The 18,285-nt window shown below is 36.8% G+C and overlaps 1 protein-coding gene across 5 annotated transcripts in view; it reads left to right on the plus strand.

Annotated features, from left to right (window-relative positions):
- RPS6KA3 (ribosomal protein S6 kinase A3) overlaps window positions 1-18,285 on the plus strand; it is a 111,098-nt gene that overhangs the window by 20,804 nt on the left and 72,009 nt on the right. For all 5 annotated transcript variants that reach the window (XM_077146626.1, XM_077146625.1, XM_077146622.1 and 2 more), the window contains one exon: window positions 5,184-5,240. In XM_077146626.1, coding sequence (XP_077002741.1) covers window positions 5,199-5,240 — 42 coding nt within the window. In that variant the 5' untranslated portion in view covers window positions 5,184-5,198. The remainder of the gene's footprint in view (window positions 1-5,183; window positions 5,241-18,285) is intronic.

Here is an 18,285-nt window from a genome sequence, read left to right on the forward strand (position 1 = left end):
TAGGTAGAAGAGTGGCAGTCTGGAAATTTGCATTGTTGTAACATGTCATTACAACAAAGCAATCTATTTAATAGGTTTGCTTAATATGAAATGCTTTTAATTTAGTAAAATAATTCTTACTTTTATAACATTTCAGAATTTTCCTTGAAATACTTGGAAATATTCTAGCAATCTTAAAACCTTAGTTCAGAATAACTGATTTGAATTGTTCTTCCTCTTTAAACCTATAAGATGATAAGTGCTAATTTTATTCAACGTTGAAAGCTGTTTTGAAAACAATTCCTGCTGATACTCAAGCTCTTTAAGTCTCCTTTATCTGATTTGTTCTGATGAGACCCATATTGTAGGTTATTCTAATTTGTGACTTTTTTACACATTTCAGACTTACAAAGTAAAGCACGATTAGCATATCCTAACCTTTTCCAGTATTTCCCATCATATTTGCATATGTACAATCTGCCAAGCTCTGTAATTTTTTTTTGGCTGGGAGGTGCCTGGTGGTGGGATGAGAAAGGATAAATACATTTGCTTCACTTTTAAACTATTTTTTTGGTCCACACTCATTCTTTAGCCAAAGTGTTTAAAAATGTACCCCACATATGAATGATATCTTCCACACTGCTTGGCGGGAAGCTGGCTATGTTAAGTGATGAAAATTGTATCTCAGCACTCTCCTACACTTCACTTCTTCGTTGCATTAAACGTTTAGAAGTTACCTGTAGAAATGTAAATCTTACACAGTCAGCTGAGACAAGAGGGGAAGAGAAGTAACTTTTACTGAGCATCCTTATCCCTTGGTGGAACTTTTTAATTAGAGCATTCCTGTGAGGTAGGTATTTATTTGCATCTTACAAATGAAGAAACAGACTCAAAATCTTCAGTAACTGTCCTAAGTTCAGAAGTGACAGAGCTGGGGTTTAAACCCAGTACTGGCCAGCTTCAGAGCACGTTTTTTTCTACTTATTTTTTAAAATTAGAGAAATAAGTTTTCTTGTTTAATAGGTACTACTCCTTGAATTTTTGAAACTATAGAAATTGCCATATTGAGTTAGATTGATGTCCTTGTAACCTAATCTCTAATGAAACCAAAGGTCATTTTTCAAAAGAGAAATTTAACTGTAGAAATACCTTAATGCTAATTTCAAATAGATGCCATCTGAATCCTTGTTTTGATGAAATGATAACAAAAGTTTTGTTAAAGTAAAAGTACCTTTTTTGTAGATTTTTGCAAGCCTCACTGGTATATAGGATACATTGGCTTTCATATTTTCATGCTTTAAAAATTTAGTTGTTCAAAATGTTAAATCTTTGCTAAACACAGAAGGAAGTGTTTTTGCAAAAACTAGAGTGTTAAGATACCTTTTAGAGTGTGTTTCACTTAGTTTTTTTCTTGGGTTGCTTTATTAGTATATACTGTTAATTAGCTGGGTAAGGTGCTTAGAAAGGAAAGCATATTGTAAGATGGATGGATGGCATGAAACTAAAAATAGAAAGAAACTGATGGATTTGGAATTCAGTGTATGCAGACTGCAGCAGTGGATCAGAACTGGAAAAAAAGGATTTAAATTTAAAATGTTTTATTCTTGGAATGGAGAGTAACAATAGGTACAGGATAAGAAGTTGCATGGCTTAGTTGCATTGAAAGTAAAGAATATAAGAATTTAATCAGTGAAAAACTTAGTTTGCCTACAATGTATTTTAGACATTCAAAAAATAATATATATATGAACTACTTTAATATAGTTATCTAGGGTAAGGGAGATGATTTGGCCTTTACTTTCTACATTGGTCATATCACAGTTGGAATGTTAATTGCATGCAATTCTGTATACCTCCCTTAAAGATGAATTGGAGTGTGCTCAGAAAGCGGATAGTGATAAGTCTTATCTGTCTTAAATGTTTGAAGGAACTTGAGTAATCTGGAAAAGAAGATTTAGGGTGATTTATAGTCATAGATGTAGATTTACTTTCTGTCACTTTGCAGATCAAGTACAAGCAAATTAGTCATCGTGTATCAGTAATCCTCTTAAGGGAAATTTGTGTTTGAGGAAAGTTACTGTATAATGAAAAATTTTTCTAGCCAACAGTGTCTTTTTCTGAGATAGTTTAAGTAGCCTGCATGGTGAGGTAGTACATTCTTCTCTGATAATGTTCAAGTATAGGTGAGCATGGGTTAGAAAGATTGAAGTATATGATCTGTGTAGAACAGAAGACTTTCCCTTACCAACCCTAATTTTTTTTTTATTCTAACATTAAATGGACTTTATGGAGTATTGTTTTGTCTTTATGAAACTACCTTACCTTGATAATAGTAATTTGAATTGGTACAGCTCTTTAAAGTTTATAAAGGGCTTTGTTATGTGTTGTCTCAGTTTTTGATCCTAACAGTAACCTTTTATGGTAGGCAGTGTAATGTATCCCCATTTTAAATAAAATAATATTAGGCTAGGAGAAACTGCATTGTCCCACATGAGTGGCAGACCAGGACTCTACCCCTGGCCTCCCAATTCCAAATTCAGTGGTGTTTCTACTGTTCCAATTTGCTTTAAAAGTAATTTGTAAATTGTGAGACCTGTTTTTCATATATTGGCAATTGCAAGAAACAAATGATTCTCAAATTGTATTCCCATGGGGAATAAAAATGTAGCCCAAGTTAGACCAAGGGTTCTGTAAGCCAAATAATAGGAAGCCATTAAGCAGATCTGTGTTGTAGAAACATAACTCTGCTTACAATTAATGAGAAAATCTAGCTTGGGCTAGTAGGTGAATGATGGTGCCATTCACTAAGATAGCAAATATTGGAGAAATAGCAGGTTAATAGACTAGAGGTGGGGTGGATTGAATTTTGGATATAATAAAAATAGCTAGCGGCCGTTGATTGCATGTTTGTTAACTGCCAGGCACTATGGTTACTGTTTTATATGGTTGATTTCAGTTAATCTTCACAACTACCCTCTCAAGATAAGACTTTTTAACCCTCATTTTCCATATGAAGAAATTAAAGCTTAGATAGTTTACATAAATTACCCAAGGCCTCATAATTAATAGTAGCCTAAACACAGGAACTAGAATCTAGGTGTCTGAATCCAAAGCCATTGCTTTTAGAGCTAGTTTGAGGTTTGTCTGGAATATTTAGATAAAAGAGATCAATAGACAGTTGAATAAATGGTTGTGGCTTTTAGGAGAGAGATATATCCTGGAGATATTCAGATGTTCTTACCACAGTATTTGGTGACAGTATAGCCTCTGAAAGTATCTTAGAAAAATATAGACTTTATACCTGCATCCCCCTCCTTCCTGCGTTTTGGCAATGTTTCAGTGCTTTGTAACATTGCATAGGCATTTCCCTTATCTAGGAACATCGTCTATGAGCGGGTGAAAATAAAAGATACCCTTTATATGGGTCAGTAGATGAGAGATCCTCTAGGATGGGGACCATGTTTTTATTTTTCATGTCCAGGAAAGTGCCTAGAACATAGTTTGTATGACACTAAATGGATGGATGAATGGGTGGGCAGTTTAGGAATGGGAAGAGTAGATAGAGGAGTTCAAATTCAGAGCAGCAGGCTCATGTTGGGTATGAGGTGATAGGTGGGCTGCCTTTTATTTCCCAGTTGATAATACCACAAAGACGATTAACTTAGATCCTTGTACACTTGTTGAATTAACAAGTGGTCAGGGGGCATTAACTCCTTTTTCCAGTGAGGGAAACTAAAACCATTACGTATTCCTTCTGGTATATATATATTATATTAATTACACAAGTAATACATACTTATTGTAGACACATAAGAAAATTCAAATAAGTAAAATCAAATGAAACTTTAAATGGTCTAAAATTTTACCATCCAGAGGTAGCCATTGTAAACATTTTGGTGTATTTCCAGAGTTTTTCCCATACAAATATATACATTAAAATACATGTATATATTTCTTTAAAATGGGATCATTATAATCCATATTGTTCCGTAAACTGCTTTTTCATTTTTCACATGTGACTTTATCCATGTTAATAAATTTACATCTTTATCATCATTTTAAATGACTTCATAGTATTCCATTATATGGATGTACCATGATATATTTAACTAGTTCTCTATTGTTAGGAATTTAAGTTTTCAATTTGGAGTTATTTTTGAAAAACAAATTTGTGATGAGCGTTGTCATATGTACATTTCTATACATTTGACCTTTTGTTTTTAGAGAAGTAGAACTGATGGTACAATTTTTGTGTGTCCTTTTTTCTTTTTTTTAAAATAGACTCGGATTGCCTTCCTGAAAGGTTGTACTGATTTACACTTTCACCAGCAGTATATCCAGAGTGCTTGTTTCCACATACCAGTTAAAACTGGATGTTATATTTTTGTAAATCATTACCAATTTGAAAAGCAAAAAATATATTTTGGTTAAATGCATTTCTTTGACTAGTACTAAGGCTGAACTCTTTATTCCCTTATTGCTCATTTCTGTTCAGGTTCATTGTCTTTTCTTAACAGTTTTTTTTTTTAAGTTCTTTATGTATTGATTATACCAACCCTTTGTCATATGTTACTTTTTTTGTAATCAGTTTGTCTTTTATCTTTTTTGCGTCTGACAGAAGTAGTTTTAAAATTTTATAGATTCAATTGTCTTTTTTTTATGATTTCTACCCTCCTTTCACCATGAGTATTATTCACCTATATTTTCTTCTAATAATTGTATAATTTTATTTTTTAACATTTAAATGTTTGCTCCATCTTGTATCTATTTTGTTGTAGAGATCTACCTTAATTTTCTTCTGAAATAATTAGTCAGTTACCCTGATTAATTATCAATGAAAATGGAATTTAGAATGTTTGTTGCCATAGAAAATGTGATGAATGATGGTTTGGTGAGGTTAAAGAACACTATTTCTAATGCATTTGACTATTAAAATAAATTCATGGGCTCACCGAGAAAGGTGATCATCATTTATTACCTTATTTCCACGGAAAATACTTTTATAATTTCAAGTAATTAATTTACAGATTAACTTTTGGAAGCACACTCTGTGGTAAATAGGTTAACTACTTTCTTTGTATGGTGGTTCTTCTTCATTAGAGCTCTTTAGGGGTGATAGTATTCCTCTATGATTTTTTTGTCTGCCTTTGTTTGACTTTAACTGATGTGTTTTGGTAACTTTCTATTTGCTATGCTTTTCACAGAATGGACAACAAATTATGGATGAACCTATGGGAGAGGAGGAGATTAATACACAAACTGTAAGTAAAATATAAGGGCACAGATAAATCAGATGCATTAAATTGAAGTATTATTTTTTAACTGAGCAAAGTAACAGTCTATGGTATTAGACACTTGTTGATACTTTCACATTAATTTTACCAAAATGCATTACTGAATATTCCAGTAACCTTTTTAAGAATTGTTTGATACAACCGATTTTAAGAGAATAACTAAATGAATTGTTTTATATTGTTGAAAGTTTGTAATTAGTCTTAACACTTTTATTTAAAAAATCAAACTGACTATAGATTTGTAATGACAAAAATAAAAAAGTCATACTTTACAGAAATACTTAACATTGAAAGTGATTGTTCACCATTTCTGCATCTGTTTTTATGTTCACTTCTGAATTCCTAGCACCTAGAATAATGCCTGCACATAGTAGACACTCATTAAATAGAAAAATGGCTTAAAAAGAGAAATTGAAGAGAGGTTATAGATGATCTTAAATGCCAAGTTAAGAAGTAGTTCCCCATGAAGGACATAGGCAGGAGTGTACTGGGAATGCCCTGTTCTTTTCAAATCACCTGAAATCATGATGGACCTCTAGCAATAGTTCCTTCCAACTTCCACATATACTGTTTTTCCTGCTCCCAATCATATAGTAACCATAAGATTGCGATATTTATGATGGCCTTTATGATATCCAAGGAATTTCACCAGTTCCTGGTAGCCTACTGATTTTTATCCTCTAATTCCTTGAAGGTTCTTTCAAACTGCCTTAAAACTTGGATTTGAACATCCAAAATGATACTTGTAGCCATAAGTCCAGCACATACTTACACATCCCTTGCAGCTATCATGGGCCAAATACAATAAACTGCACAAAGAGAAGCCCTTTAAAGAGCAGACAATAGACATTGAAGAACTCACTCAACGAGGAAAGTACAATTGAGTGCTTATTGGCAGGGAACATAGCCAGCCTAACCACACTCATTGACTAATTATGTACAGTATTGTCAGTCATTCTAACTCTCATTGGCTGAGAGTGTATTTTAGCATTCAAAGCATGGGAGAAAAACTCTAGTAGATTTAAGTATGTATTGTTTAGGAAAATATTTCTGAGATAAATAGCATTATAATTAGCATTGTATGGTGGCATTAAATGAATTATGTGCATACTAGGCAAAATTTCCAAGCATGTGAGGTTTCCCTTTGCTATATTTTTGGCTCTCTTTCAGGGTTATTTTTTCACTTCCTAGTGTCCCTTTCCTCAGCCCCCAATAGCTTTTTTTTTGGGTGGGGGATAAAAATCTCTTATCGTTCCTCTCTGACTTGCCTGCCTAATATGGTGCCTCTGATCCAAAATCTCTTGTACTCTGCTCTAGTCTACTCAGTACTTAACACCTATTCCTTCAGTTTGAGTGATCTCATCCATATTTGGAAAGAATATAACCTGATTTAATTAATTAAGCTATGCTCCGGTGTTAATGGATGGCTTGAGTCAACCAGAAATAATGGCGTATTGAAAGTTGTAGCTGTTTTACCTAAATGATAAATGAATCTTTTAATGTAAACATTTTAGGCAAGCATGACTAAGTAAAAAGAAACTTCAGGCGAAACAGGACAGGGAGAGGAGCAATACCACATAAGGTATGTTGCTGCTTACTGCTAGGATCAGACCTAGGACAGTGGTCCTGCTGCCCCTCTGCCTCATCCCACGCCCACAGGAGATAGTGTGAGTAGAACATAGCATGCTTTCTCACTGAAAGCTTGGGCAGGGCCTTAGAAGCAACGCCTCACAGCGTGCGTCAGGAAGCCACTACCGTTTACATCTTCGTGAGGGTTATTTTCCATCTCTGGTTTGAACCTTAGAACTTTAGTTTGGCACTTTCATACTTGCCCTGGACTTAACATTACCTACTGATAGATGTTTGCTAGAGAGACAGTTCTCCTGCATGTAAATGGAAATCATTAGGTGTTATTTATAGTGTCTGAAAACTTGAATGATCCATACCAAAGAATTGTTTTAATAAAAAATCAGTTAAGAATGTGTTAACTTTAAGTTTTTGTAATAAAGATTGCTTTTTTCTCCAGTAGTGTCCATCTGTTCAAGTACAGTCATGGAGATCGTTGATAATTGAGTTTGTACCTCCTGGTTTCTGGCCTAAGTCAGCCACCAGCCATGCATGTGCACTCTCCCTCCCCAGATAGAATTTTCAGGTTATTCTCCCACCACCATCACAATTTCTACCTTCAAACTATGTGAACTTGGACAGGTTACTTCTCACTAAGCCTCAGTTTCTTCATCTGTAAAGTGCGGATTATGGTATTTACCTCATTGTGGTGAAAATTAATTGAGATAATTTTATGTTAAGAACAGGGCCTAGAAAATAGTAGTATCTTAATAAATGATACTCTTATAGTTTTACTTGAAAGAAAGTTTTATTAATAAAAGAGAATTCAAATAAAGGAACTAAGGATTCAGTGAAAGAAGCTAAAGAAAGAACTATGAAGTAAACCTACAAAAAGCAAGAGGAAGGAATTAAATATAAATTTCAGAATCAGTGAATTAGAAAACGGGTATAAAGCAAACACAACTTTAGGAAAGCAAAACAGAATATACAGATAGGAAGGAGATTAAAATATCATAACAACTGAAATTTATGGATGAAATGATATAATGTCTAGGATTTGCTTCAAAATAATTAATTGTCATAGTAGGGGAAGTGAGTATGTGAAATAAGATTGGCCGTGGGTTGATCATTGTTAAAGCTGTGTGTGGGTACATGAAGGTTCATTATTGCTATTCTTACTGCTTTATATATGTCTGAAATTTTCCTTAAGTTTAATTATAAAAATTATAATAGAATACTAAGTATAACTATGCTAATATGAAAATGTTGCTGAAATAAGTTATTTTCTAGGAAAATCTAAATGATACACCTTTTAGGAAGGAATAAAAAAGCAGTATACCAATAGCCATGGGAAAAATTTTAAGCTATTTAAGAACTAGCACCACCACCACCACCCAAGTATAGTGCCAGGCCCTAATGATTTCACAGGAGAAATCTTTGAAGCTCTCAAGGAATAGATAATTCCTGTAGTCTTTTTTTTTTTTTTAATTCTGCTATAATTTAATTTTGCCTGATTCTTGTTAGCAGAAGAGTGCAGTTAGAACATATATAATCTTCTTTACAGCTTCATAAATTGAATAAATTACATGGAAATCAGGTCAGGAAGCACAAATATTTCAAGTAAAGCATAGGAGAAGTAGGTAATAAAACATCAAAAGATAAATATTTAGCCTAAATTTATTTCCCCAAATTTTCATTCCTTTATTGGCTACACATACGAAATACAAAATTTGAGGATTATAAGTCTCAACAACATACCTAATTTCTATCTTCCTAAATCTTTGAAAGCATAAAGTCACATTTCAAAGCTTTGTGCTTCCCTTGTATCATTTTTTGAGATTGATGTTAGAAATAGTTTGTACCTAGAAGGTCCTTTAAGGCAGGTTTTCTTTCCATAAGGAGAAAACTTCCAGAGAGGAAGGAGAGTTCTTCTGTCTTGATGGATATTATCACATACGCTGTCCCTCTCTGCCTAAAGTACTAAAACTGACAAAGCAGCTGTATTTAGACTTTTCCCTCCTTTACCCAAATTTCTTAATTATTATTATTATTTTTGCAGTAAAAAACAGTTAGGAACTGTTGTTCCAAAATAAAACATTAGAGGACTAAAAAAAGGTAACTGGTTTGAAATTCTCAGCATGTGCTGCCAAAAGTATATTAGAATGTATTGTTAAACTGAAAAAAGAGACTGACTGAGTCAGGTGAGAAACACTAGCTTACAAAAGTGTGAAATCCAGGGAGAGTACTAAGAATGAGGCAAAGTAAACGTGTGAATACTCAATAGACCAGATGAAAACATGAGCCAAAAACACAAGAGCACTGGCTCCCCGCAACAGACTTCTCACACATACTTTAATGTCTGAGCAATTTGGACTCTCCAAGGCTGAGAGGTTCTGAGTGAAAATACAAGGGTTTCACTTTTGCCCTATAATCTTTGAGTAGAGCCTTAAAAGATGAGGCCAAACTCTTTAAAATTTCATTCCATTACCTACTCTTAACTCTTTTGTTTTAAAACCAAAAATGACTAAAAAATGAGAATTCTTATTTGAGTTTTTCTCCTTTGTATTTGCTGGATTGCCCCTTCTGACACAAAGGCATTGATTTCTGATCTGCTTGCTGCCTTCCTTAGGTAATTCCCTATCATTTATTTATGTCTTCTTATAAATAATTTATCATGTTACTTTCTTATACAAGTAAAGATCTACACTGATTTTTTAAATAGATAGTACAGGGACACAACATGCATCAGGTTTAGGAGGAGGATCTCACACTTTCCACAGAGATGCAGCCCAACTCCTATCTGCTGAGTTTACTCGCTGTCTTGTTTTTCCCTGAAAGATTTTTAGTGCTGGCTGAGTGGTGGTGGAGGCTGTGAGATCCTTTCAGGTCATTCTTGCTGGGTTTGCAGTGTTCCTGTTGGCAGGACCTCCTGGAGGAAGAAGAGCCCAAGTGACTGGGAGGTGACTTGCTTCTCCCCAGATGTAGATTCCTGTAGTCTTTAAATTGTCCCCAAACAGAAGAAATCTGCACTGCCTTCTAATTTGTTTTATAAACTTAGCATAGCCCTGTGAATATATATATATATAATCTTGGAGTGGAGAAAGTTTTCCTAAGCGTGGAGACAAAGGTGGAAGCCCAGAAAAGATCTATAAACTTGATTACATAAAAATTTACAACTTTGTTTATAAAAAGCAGCATAAACAAAGTTGAAGGCCAGTGATAAACTGGGAAGAAGTATTCACAAAAGACAAACTTATAGCTTTAACATATAGAAAATACTCGACAATAACATGAGCAAGTCAATGAAAAATGGTTAAAGACACAAGCACTTCATTCACAAATAAGGCCATTAACCATTGAAAACCTAATCTATAGCAATGGAAAGCAGATCAGTGGTTACCTAGGGATAGGAATTGACTAGGAAATGGCACAAAGGAGCCTTTTGGGGTGATGGAAATGTTCTATAGTTTGATTGTGATAGTGGTTACGCATTATGCTTTTGTCTAAATACATTGAACTATGTACAGTTAAAATGTGTGCATTTTACTTCATGTAAATTATACTTCAATAAAATTATTTTTAAAATTAAAAATTTGCTGCTTTTGAACAAAATTGTCTAAAATATGAAAATCAGTATCCAGTTTTTGCATAGGTAAGCTTAGTTATTTGTTTGACAAATATTTTTGAGGTCCTTCTGTATAACAGGTACTGTTCCTACTGCTGGGGATCCATTGCTAACAAGACAGACCAGGCCTCCTGCCCTCTTGGTACTTCTTTTCAAGTGTGGGGAGACACTTAAGTCAACAAGTATGTAAAAATCCCAGATAACGATAAGTGTTTTGAAGAGAATTAGTAGAATAAAGTGGCAGGGTAACTGCTATAGATTGAATAGCCAGAGAGGGCCTCTCTGAAGCAATGACATTATCACTGAAATCTGAATGACTAGAAGGAACCAGCCATAAGATGTTTAGGAGAAACAACATATCAGGCAAAGAAGACAGCAAATGTGAAAGGTCCTGAGCTGGGAGAGGCTTTGCCATGACTGTGGATCAAAAAAGAGATGGCCATATTGACCACAGGTTTTCAGGTGACAGAGAATGTGATAGGAGATGATGTGGAGAACTACTTCAGAGCTAGGTTTACCTGGAGAATCTCTTTCATTGCTCAGATGTGGCCTCTCTCTCTAAGCCAACTCTGCAGGTGAAGTCACTGCCCTCCGCCCTACGTGGGACATGACTCCTGGGGATGAGCCGGGCGTGAGAAACCCTTCTTGACCAAAAGGAGAGAGATAAATGAAACAAAGTTTCAGTGGCTGAAAAATTTCAAATAATGTCTAGAAATCTTTCTGGGGATTATTCTTATGCATTATATAGATATCCTTTTTGGTATATTTGGTGTATTAGAGTAGCTAGAGGGAAATACCTGAAACTGTTGAACTGTATTCCAGTACCCTTGATTCTTGAACATGATTGAATAACTATAGAGCTTTTAAGGTGAAAACATATGAGTGTGAAAATCTTTTGACTGGCACTCCCTTTATCCACTGTATGGACAGATGAGTAAGAAAAATAAATAAATAAATAAATAAATAAATAAATAAATAAGGGGGATAGGAGGTATGGGAGGGATGTTTGGGGTGTTCTTTTTTACTTTTCTTTTTATTCTGATTTTTATTATTTTTGGAGTAAAGGAAATGTTCAAAACTAGATTGTAATGATGAATTCACAGCTTTATGATGATACGATGAACCACTGACTGTGTACTTTAGATGATTATATCTCAATTAAAAAAAATCATTGAGGAAAAAGAACTGGGTTTAAGCAGGCCTCCAAAAACCATGAGACGTTTGGGTTTTGTTCTGCATTGAGAAGCCATTGAATTTGAGGCAGATGTCTGATCTGGTCTGATTTCTGTTTTAAGATTATTCTGGCTGCTGTGTAGAGAATATAGTGGACAGGGACAAATTGTATGAATTCTGTAAAAGGTCAGATAGAAAGCATTTTAGGCTTTGTGGACCATATGGTCTCTGTTATAGATACTTAATTCAGCTGTAGCCATTGTAGGGCATAAACAGCCATAGACATATTATGAAGCTACAGTGGTCAAAACAGCACGGTATTGGCATAAGATAGATATACTGACCAGTGGAATCGAATAGATTGTTCAGATATAGACCATCTCACGTTTGGACAATTGATCTTTGATAAGGTAGTCAAGCCAACTCACCTGGGACAGAACAGTCTTCAATAAATGGTACTTGGCGAATTGGATATCCACATGCAAAAGAATGAAAGAAGATCCATATCTCACACCCTGTACAAAAATTAACTCAAAATGGATCAAAGACCTAAACATTAGATCTAAGACCATAAAACTTTTAGAAGAAAATTTAGGGAAATATCTTATAAATCTTTATAATAGGAGGTGGTTTCCTAGAACATACACCCAAAGCACAAGCATTGAAGAAAGAAATAGATAAATGGGAACTCCTCAAAATTAAACACTTTTGTGCATCAAAGAACTTTGTCAAGAAAGTAAAAAAGTCCCCCTTCTCCGCTGGCGCTCCCGCCGCCATCCAGCCCTCCTCTTCCTCTTTCTCCGCCGGCGCTCCCGCCGCCATCCAGCCCTCCTCTTCCTCTTTCTCTGCCGGCGGTGCTCCTGCCGCCATCCAGCCCTCCTCTTCCCCCTTCTCTGTTGGCGCTCCCGCCGCCATCTAGCCCTCCTCTTCCTCTTTCTCCGCCGGCGGTGCTCCCGCCGCCATCTAGCCTTCCTCTTCCTCTTTCTCCGCCGACGCTCCCGCCACCATCTAGACCTCCTCTTCCCCCTTCTCTGCTGGCGCTCCCGCCGCCATCTAGCCCTCCTCTTCCCCCTTCTCTGCTGGCGCTCCCGCCGCCATCTAGCCCTCCTCTTCCCCCTTCTCTGCCGGCGCTCCCGCCACCATCTTGCCCTTCTCTTTCCCCTTCTGCTCCGGTGGCGCTCAATCCGCCATCTTATCCTTCTCTTTCTCCTACTCCATCGGCTCTCCAACCACCACCGTGCCCTCTTCCACCTTCACCGGCTCCTCCGCCACCGAACCCGACAGCCTTGCCACCCTCACCTTTCCTCCTCCAGAACAGCTACTAGGGGAGTAGAAACGATACAGAACAGCTCCCAGAGCCACGACAGAGATAAAAAAGACAGCGTACCCCATCCTGGAACGGCTGACTGTCTGGGAGACCCAGCTCCGGTGAGATCGCCGAGGGGTGCGGGCTTTCCCAGGTGGGGCGGCAAGTGGCCGGAGTCCCTCCCTTCCTCCTTCCCAGGCCAGCTGGCAGAATTGGGCAGGCAGTCCCCTCAAGCCGCGGCGGCTGGCGCCCCCACCACACGAGACCCCCAGGACCAACTGAGAGAATTGGATCGGAAATCCCCAGACCGCGGAGAACAGTGACCGGGGGGGGGTCCCTTCCAAACCCGTGACTCCCCGGTCCGGCTGGGAACGGTGCACTCTCCCAGGCTGCGGCGGCTGGCGCCCTCCCGCCACACTTGGCACCCCGAGCCAACTAGGAAATTCGGACGGGCGCTCTCCTGGGCTGCGGCGGCCAGCGACCCTCCCTGCATTCGGACCCCCGGGCCGGCTGGCACTCTTCCAAGCCGCTTCGACTGGCGAACCTCCCCCATGGCGAGAGTTTTCCAAAGTTAAAGGACCCACAGCACCTTTTACTGGTGGGACCCGCAGACAAACGTGTGCCACGAGCGCCACCTACTGGGCAGGATAAGAAAAGCAGAACCCAGAGATTTCACAGAAAAATCTTTCAACCTGTTGGGTCCAACACCCAGGGAAATCTGACTAAATCCCCAGACGCCAGCAGAAGATAACGGATCACACTCAGAAAATTGAAAATATGGCCCAGTCAAAGGAACAAACCAATAGTTCAAATGAGATACAGGAGCTGAGACAACTAATGCTGAATATACGAACAGAAATGGAAAACCTCTTCAAAAATGAAATCGATAAATTGAGGGAGGACATGAAGAAGACATGGGCTGAACAAAAAGAAGAAATAGAAAAACTGAAAAAACAAATCACAGAACTTATGGAAGTGAAGGATAAAGTAGAAAAGATGGAAAAAACAATGGATACCTACAATGATAGATTTAAAGAGACAGAAGACAGAATTAGTGATTTGGAGGATGGAACATCTGAATTCCAAAAAGAAACAGAAACTATCAGGAAAAGAATGGAAAAATTTGAACAGGGTATTAGGGAACTGAAGGACAATATGAACCGCACAAATATACGTGTTGTGGGTGTCCCAGAAGGAGAAGAGAAGGGAAAAGGAGGAGAAAAACTAATGGAAGAAATTATCACTGAAAATTTCCCAACTCTTATGAAAGACCTAAAATTACAGATCCAAGAAGTGCAGCGCACCCCAAAGAGAATAGACCCAAATAGGCGTTCTCCAAGACACTTACTACTTAGAATGTCAGAGGTCAAAGAGAAAGAGAGGATCTTGAAAGCAGCAAGAGAAAAACAATCCATCACATACAAGGGAAACCCAATAAGACTATGTGTAGACTTCTCAGCAAAAACCATGGAAGCTAGAAGACAGTGGGATGATATATTTAAATTACTAAAAGAGAAAAACTGCCAACCAAGACTCCTATATCCAGCAAAATTGTCCTTCAAAAATGAGGGAGAAATTAAAACATTCTCAGAAAAAAAGTTACTGAGAGAATTTGTGACCAAGAGACCAGCTCTGCAAGAAATACTAAAGGGAGCACTAGAGTCAGATACGAAAAGACAGAAGAGAGAGGTATGGAGAAGCGTGTAGAAAGAAGGAAAATCAGATATGATATATATAATACAAAAGGCAAAATGGTAGAGGAAAATATTATCCAAACAGTAATACCACTAAATGTTAATGGACTGAATTCCCCAATCAAAAGACATAGACTGGCAGAATGGATTAAAAAACAGGATCCTTCTGTATGCTGTCTACAGGAAACACATCTTAGACCCAAAGATAAATATAGGTTGAAAGTGAAAGGTTGGGAAAAGATATTTCATGCAAATAACAACCAGAAAAGAGCAGGAGTGGCTATACTAATATCCAACAAATTAGACTTCAAATGTAAAACAGTTAAAAGAGACAAAGAAGGATACTATCTACTAATAAAAGGAACAATTAAACAAGAAGTGATAACAATCATAAATATTTACGCACCGAACCAGAATGCCCCAAAATACGTGAGGAATACACTGCAAACACTGAAAAGGGAAATAGACACATATACCTTAATAGTTGGAGACTTCAATTCACCACTCTCATCAATGGACAGAACATCTAGACAGAGGATCAATAAAGAAATAGAGAATCTGAATATTACTATAAATGAGCTAGACTTAACAGACATTTATAGGACATTACATCCCACAACAGCAGGATACACCTTTTTCTCAAGTGCTCATGGATCATTCTCAAAGATAGACCATATGCTGGGTCACAAAGCAAGTCTTAACAAATTTAAAAAGATTGAAATCATACACAACACTTTCTTGGATCATAAAGGAATGAAGTTGGAAATCAATAATAGGCAGAGTGCCAGAAAATTCACAAATACGTGGAGGCTCAACAACACACTCTTAAACAACAAGTGGGTCAAAGAAGAAATTGCAAGAGAAATTAGTAAATACCTCGAGGCGAATGAAAATGAAAACACAACATATCAAAACTTATGGGACGCAGCAAAGGCAGTGCTAAGAGGGAAATTTATTGCCCTAAATGCCTATATCAGAAAAGAAGAAAAGGCAAAAATGCAGGAATTAACTGTCCACTTGGAAGAACTGGAGAAAGAACAGCAAACTAATCCCAAAGCAAGCAAAAGGAAAGAAATAACAAAGATTAGAGCAGAAATAAATGAAACTGAAAACATGAAAACAATAGAGAAAATCAGTAAGACCAGAAGTTGGTTCTATGAGAAAATCAATAAGATTGATGGGCCCTTAGCAAGATTGACAAAAAGAAGAAGAGAGAGGATGCAAATAAATAAGATCACAAATGGAAGAGGAGACATAACTACTGACCTCACAGAAATAAAGGAGGTAATAACAGGATACTATGAACAACTTTATGCTAATAAATACGACAATGTAGATGAAATGGACAACTTCCTAGAAAGGCATGAACAACCAACTTTGACTCAAGAAGAAATAGACAACCTCAACAAACCAATCATAAGTAAAGAAATTGAATTAGTCATTCAAAAGCTTCCTAAAAAGAAAAGTCCAGGACCAGACAGCTTCACATGTGAATTCTATCAAACATTCCAGAAAGAATTAGTACCAACTCTCCTCAAACTCTTCAAAAAAATCGAAGTGGAGGGAAAACTACCTAATTCATTCTATGAAGCCAACATCACCCTCATACCAAAACCAGGCAAAGATATTACAAAAAAAGAAAACTACAGACCAATCTCTCTAATGAATATAGATGCAAAAATCCTCAATAAAATTCTAGCAAATTGTATCCAACAACACATTAAAAGAATTATACATCATGACCAAGTAGGATTCATCCCAGGTATGCAAGGATGGTTCAACATAAGAAAATCAATTAATGTAATACACCATATCAACAAATCAAAGCAGAAAAATCACATGATCATCACAATTGATGCAGAGAAGGCATTTGACAAGATTCAACATCCTTTCCTGTTGAAAACACTTCAAAATATAGGAATACAAGGGAATTTCCTTAAAATGATAGAGGGAATATATGAAAAACCCACAGCTAATATCATCCTCAATGGGGAAAAATTGAAAACTTTCCCCCTAAGATCAGGAACAAGACAAGGATGTCCACTATCACCACTATTATTCAACATTGTGTTGGAGGTTCTAGCCAGAGCAATTAGACAGGGAAAAGAAATACAAGGCATCAAAATTGGAAAGGAAGAAGTAAAACTATCACTGTTTGCAGATGATATGATACTATACGTCGAAAACCCGGAAAAATCCACAACAAAACTACTAGAGCTAATAAATGAGTACAGCAAAGTAGCACATTACAAGATCAACATTCAAAAATCTGTAGCATTTCTCTACACTAGCAATGAACAAGCTGAGGGGGAAATAAAAAAACGAATCCCATTTACGATTGCAACTAAAAGAATAAAATACCTAGGAATAAATTTAACTAAAGAGACAAAAAACCTATATAAAGAAAACTACAAAAAACTGTTAAAAGAAATCACAGAAGACCTAAATAGATGGAAGGGCATACCGTGTTCATGGATTGGAAGACTAAATATAGTTAAGATGTCAATCCTACCTAAATTGATTTACAGATTCAATGCAATACCAATCAAAATCCCAACAACTTATTTTTCAGAAATAGAAAAACCAATAAGCAAATTTATCTGGAAGGGCAGGGTGCCCCGAATTGCTAAAAACATCTTGAGAAAAAAAAACGAAGCTGGAGGTCTCGCGCCGCCTGACTTTAAGGCATATTATGAAGCCACAGTGGTCAAAACAGCATGGTATTGGCATAAAGATAGATATCTCGACCAATGGAATCGAATAGAGTGCTCAGATATAGACCCTCTCATCTATGGACATTTGATCTTTGATAAGGCAGTCAAGCCAACTCACCTGGGACAGAACAGTCTCTTCAATAAATGGTGCCTAGAGAACTGGATATCCATATGCAAAAGAATGAAAGAAGACCCATATCTCACACCCTATACAAAAGTTAACTCAAAATGGATCAAAGATCTAAACATTAGGTCTAAGACCATAAAACAGTTAGAGGAAAATGTAGGGAGATATCTTATGAAACTTACAATTGGAGGCGGTTTTATGGACCTTAAACCTAAAGCAAGAGCACTGAAGAAGGAAATAAATAAATGGGTGCTCCTCAAAATTAAACACTTTTGTGCATCAAAGAACTTCATCAAGAAAGTAGAAAGACAGCCTACACAATGGGAGACAATATTTGGAAATGACATATCAGATAAAGGTCTAGTATCCAGAATTTATAAAGAGATTGTTCAACTCAACAACAAAAAGACAGCCAACCCAATTACAAAATGGGAAAAAGACTTGAACAGACACCTACCAGAAGAGGAAATACAAATGGCCAAAAGGCACATGAAGAGATGCTCAATGTCCCTGGCCATTAGAGAAATGCAAATCAAAACCACAATGAGATATCATCTCACACCCACCAGAATGGCCATTATCAACAAAACAGAAAATGACAAGTGCTGGAGAGGATGTGGAGAAAGAGGCACACTTATCCACTGTTGGTGGGAATGTCAAATGGTGCAACCACTGTGGAAGCCAGTTTGGCGGTTCCTCAAAAAGCTGAATATAGAATTGCCATACGACCCAGCAATACCATTGCTGAGTATCTACTCAAAGGACTTAAGGGCAAAGACACAAACGGACATTTGCACACCAATGCTT

The sequence above is a fragment of the Tamandua tetradactyla genome, chromosome X (assembly GCF_023851605.1).
Source record: "Tamandua tetradactyla isolate mTamTet1 chromosome X, mTamTet1.pri, whole genome shotgun sequence".
Taxonomy (NCBI): domain Eukaryota; kingdom Metazoa; phylum Chordata; class Mammalia; order Pilosa; family Myrmecophagidae; genus Tamandua; species Tamandua tetradactyla.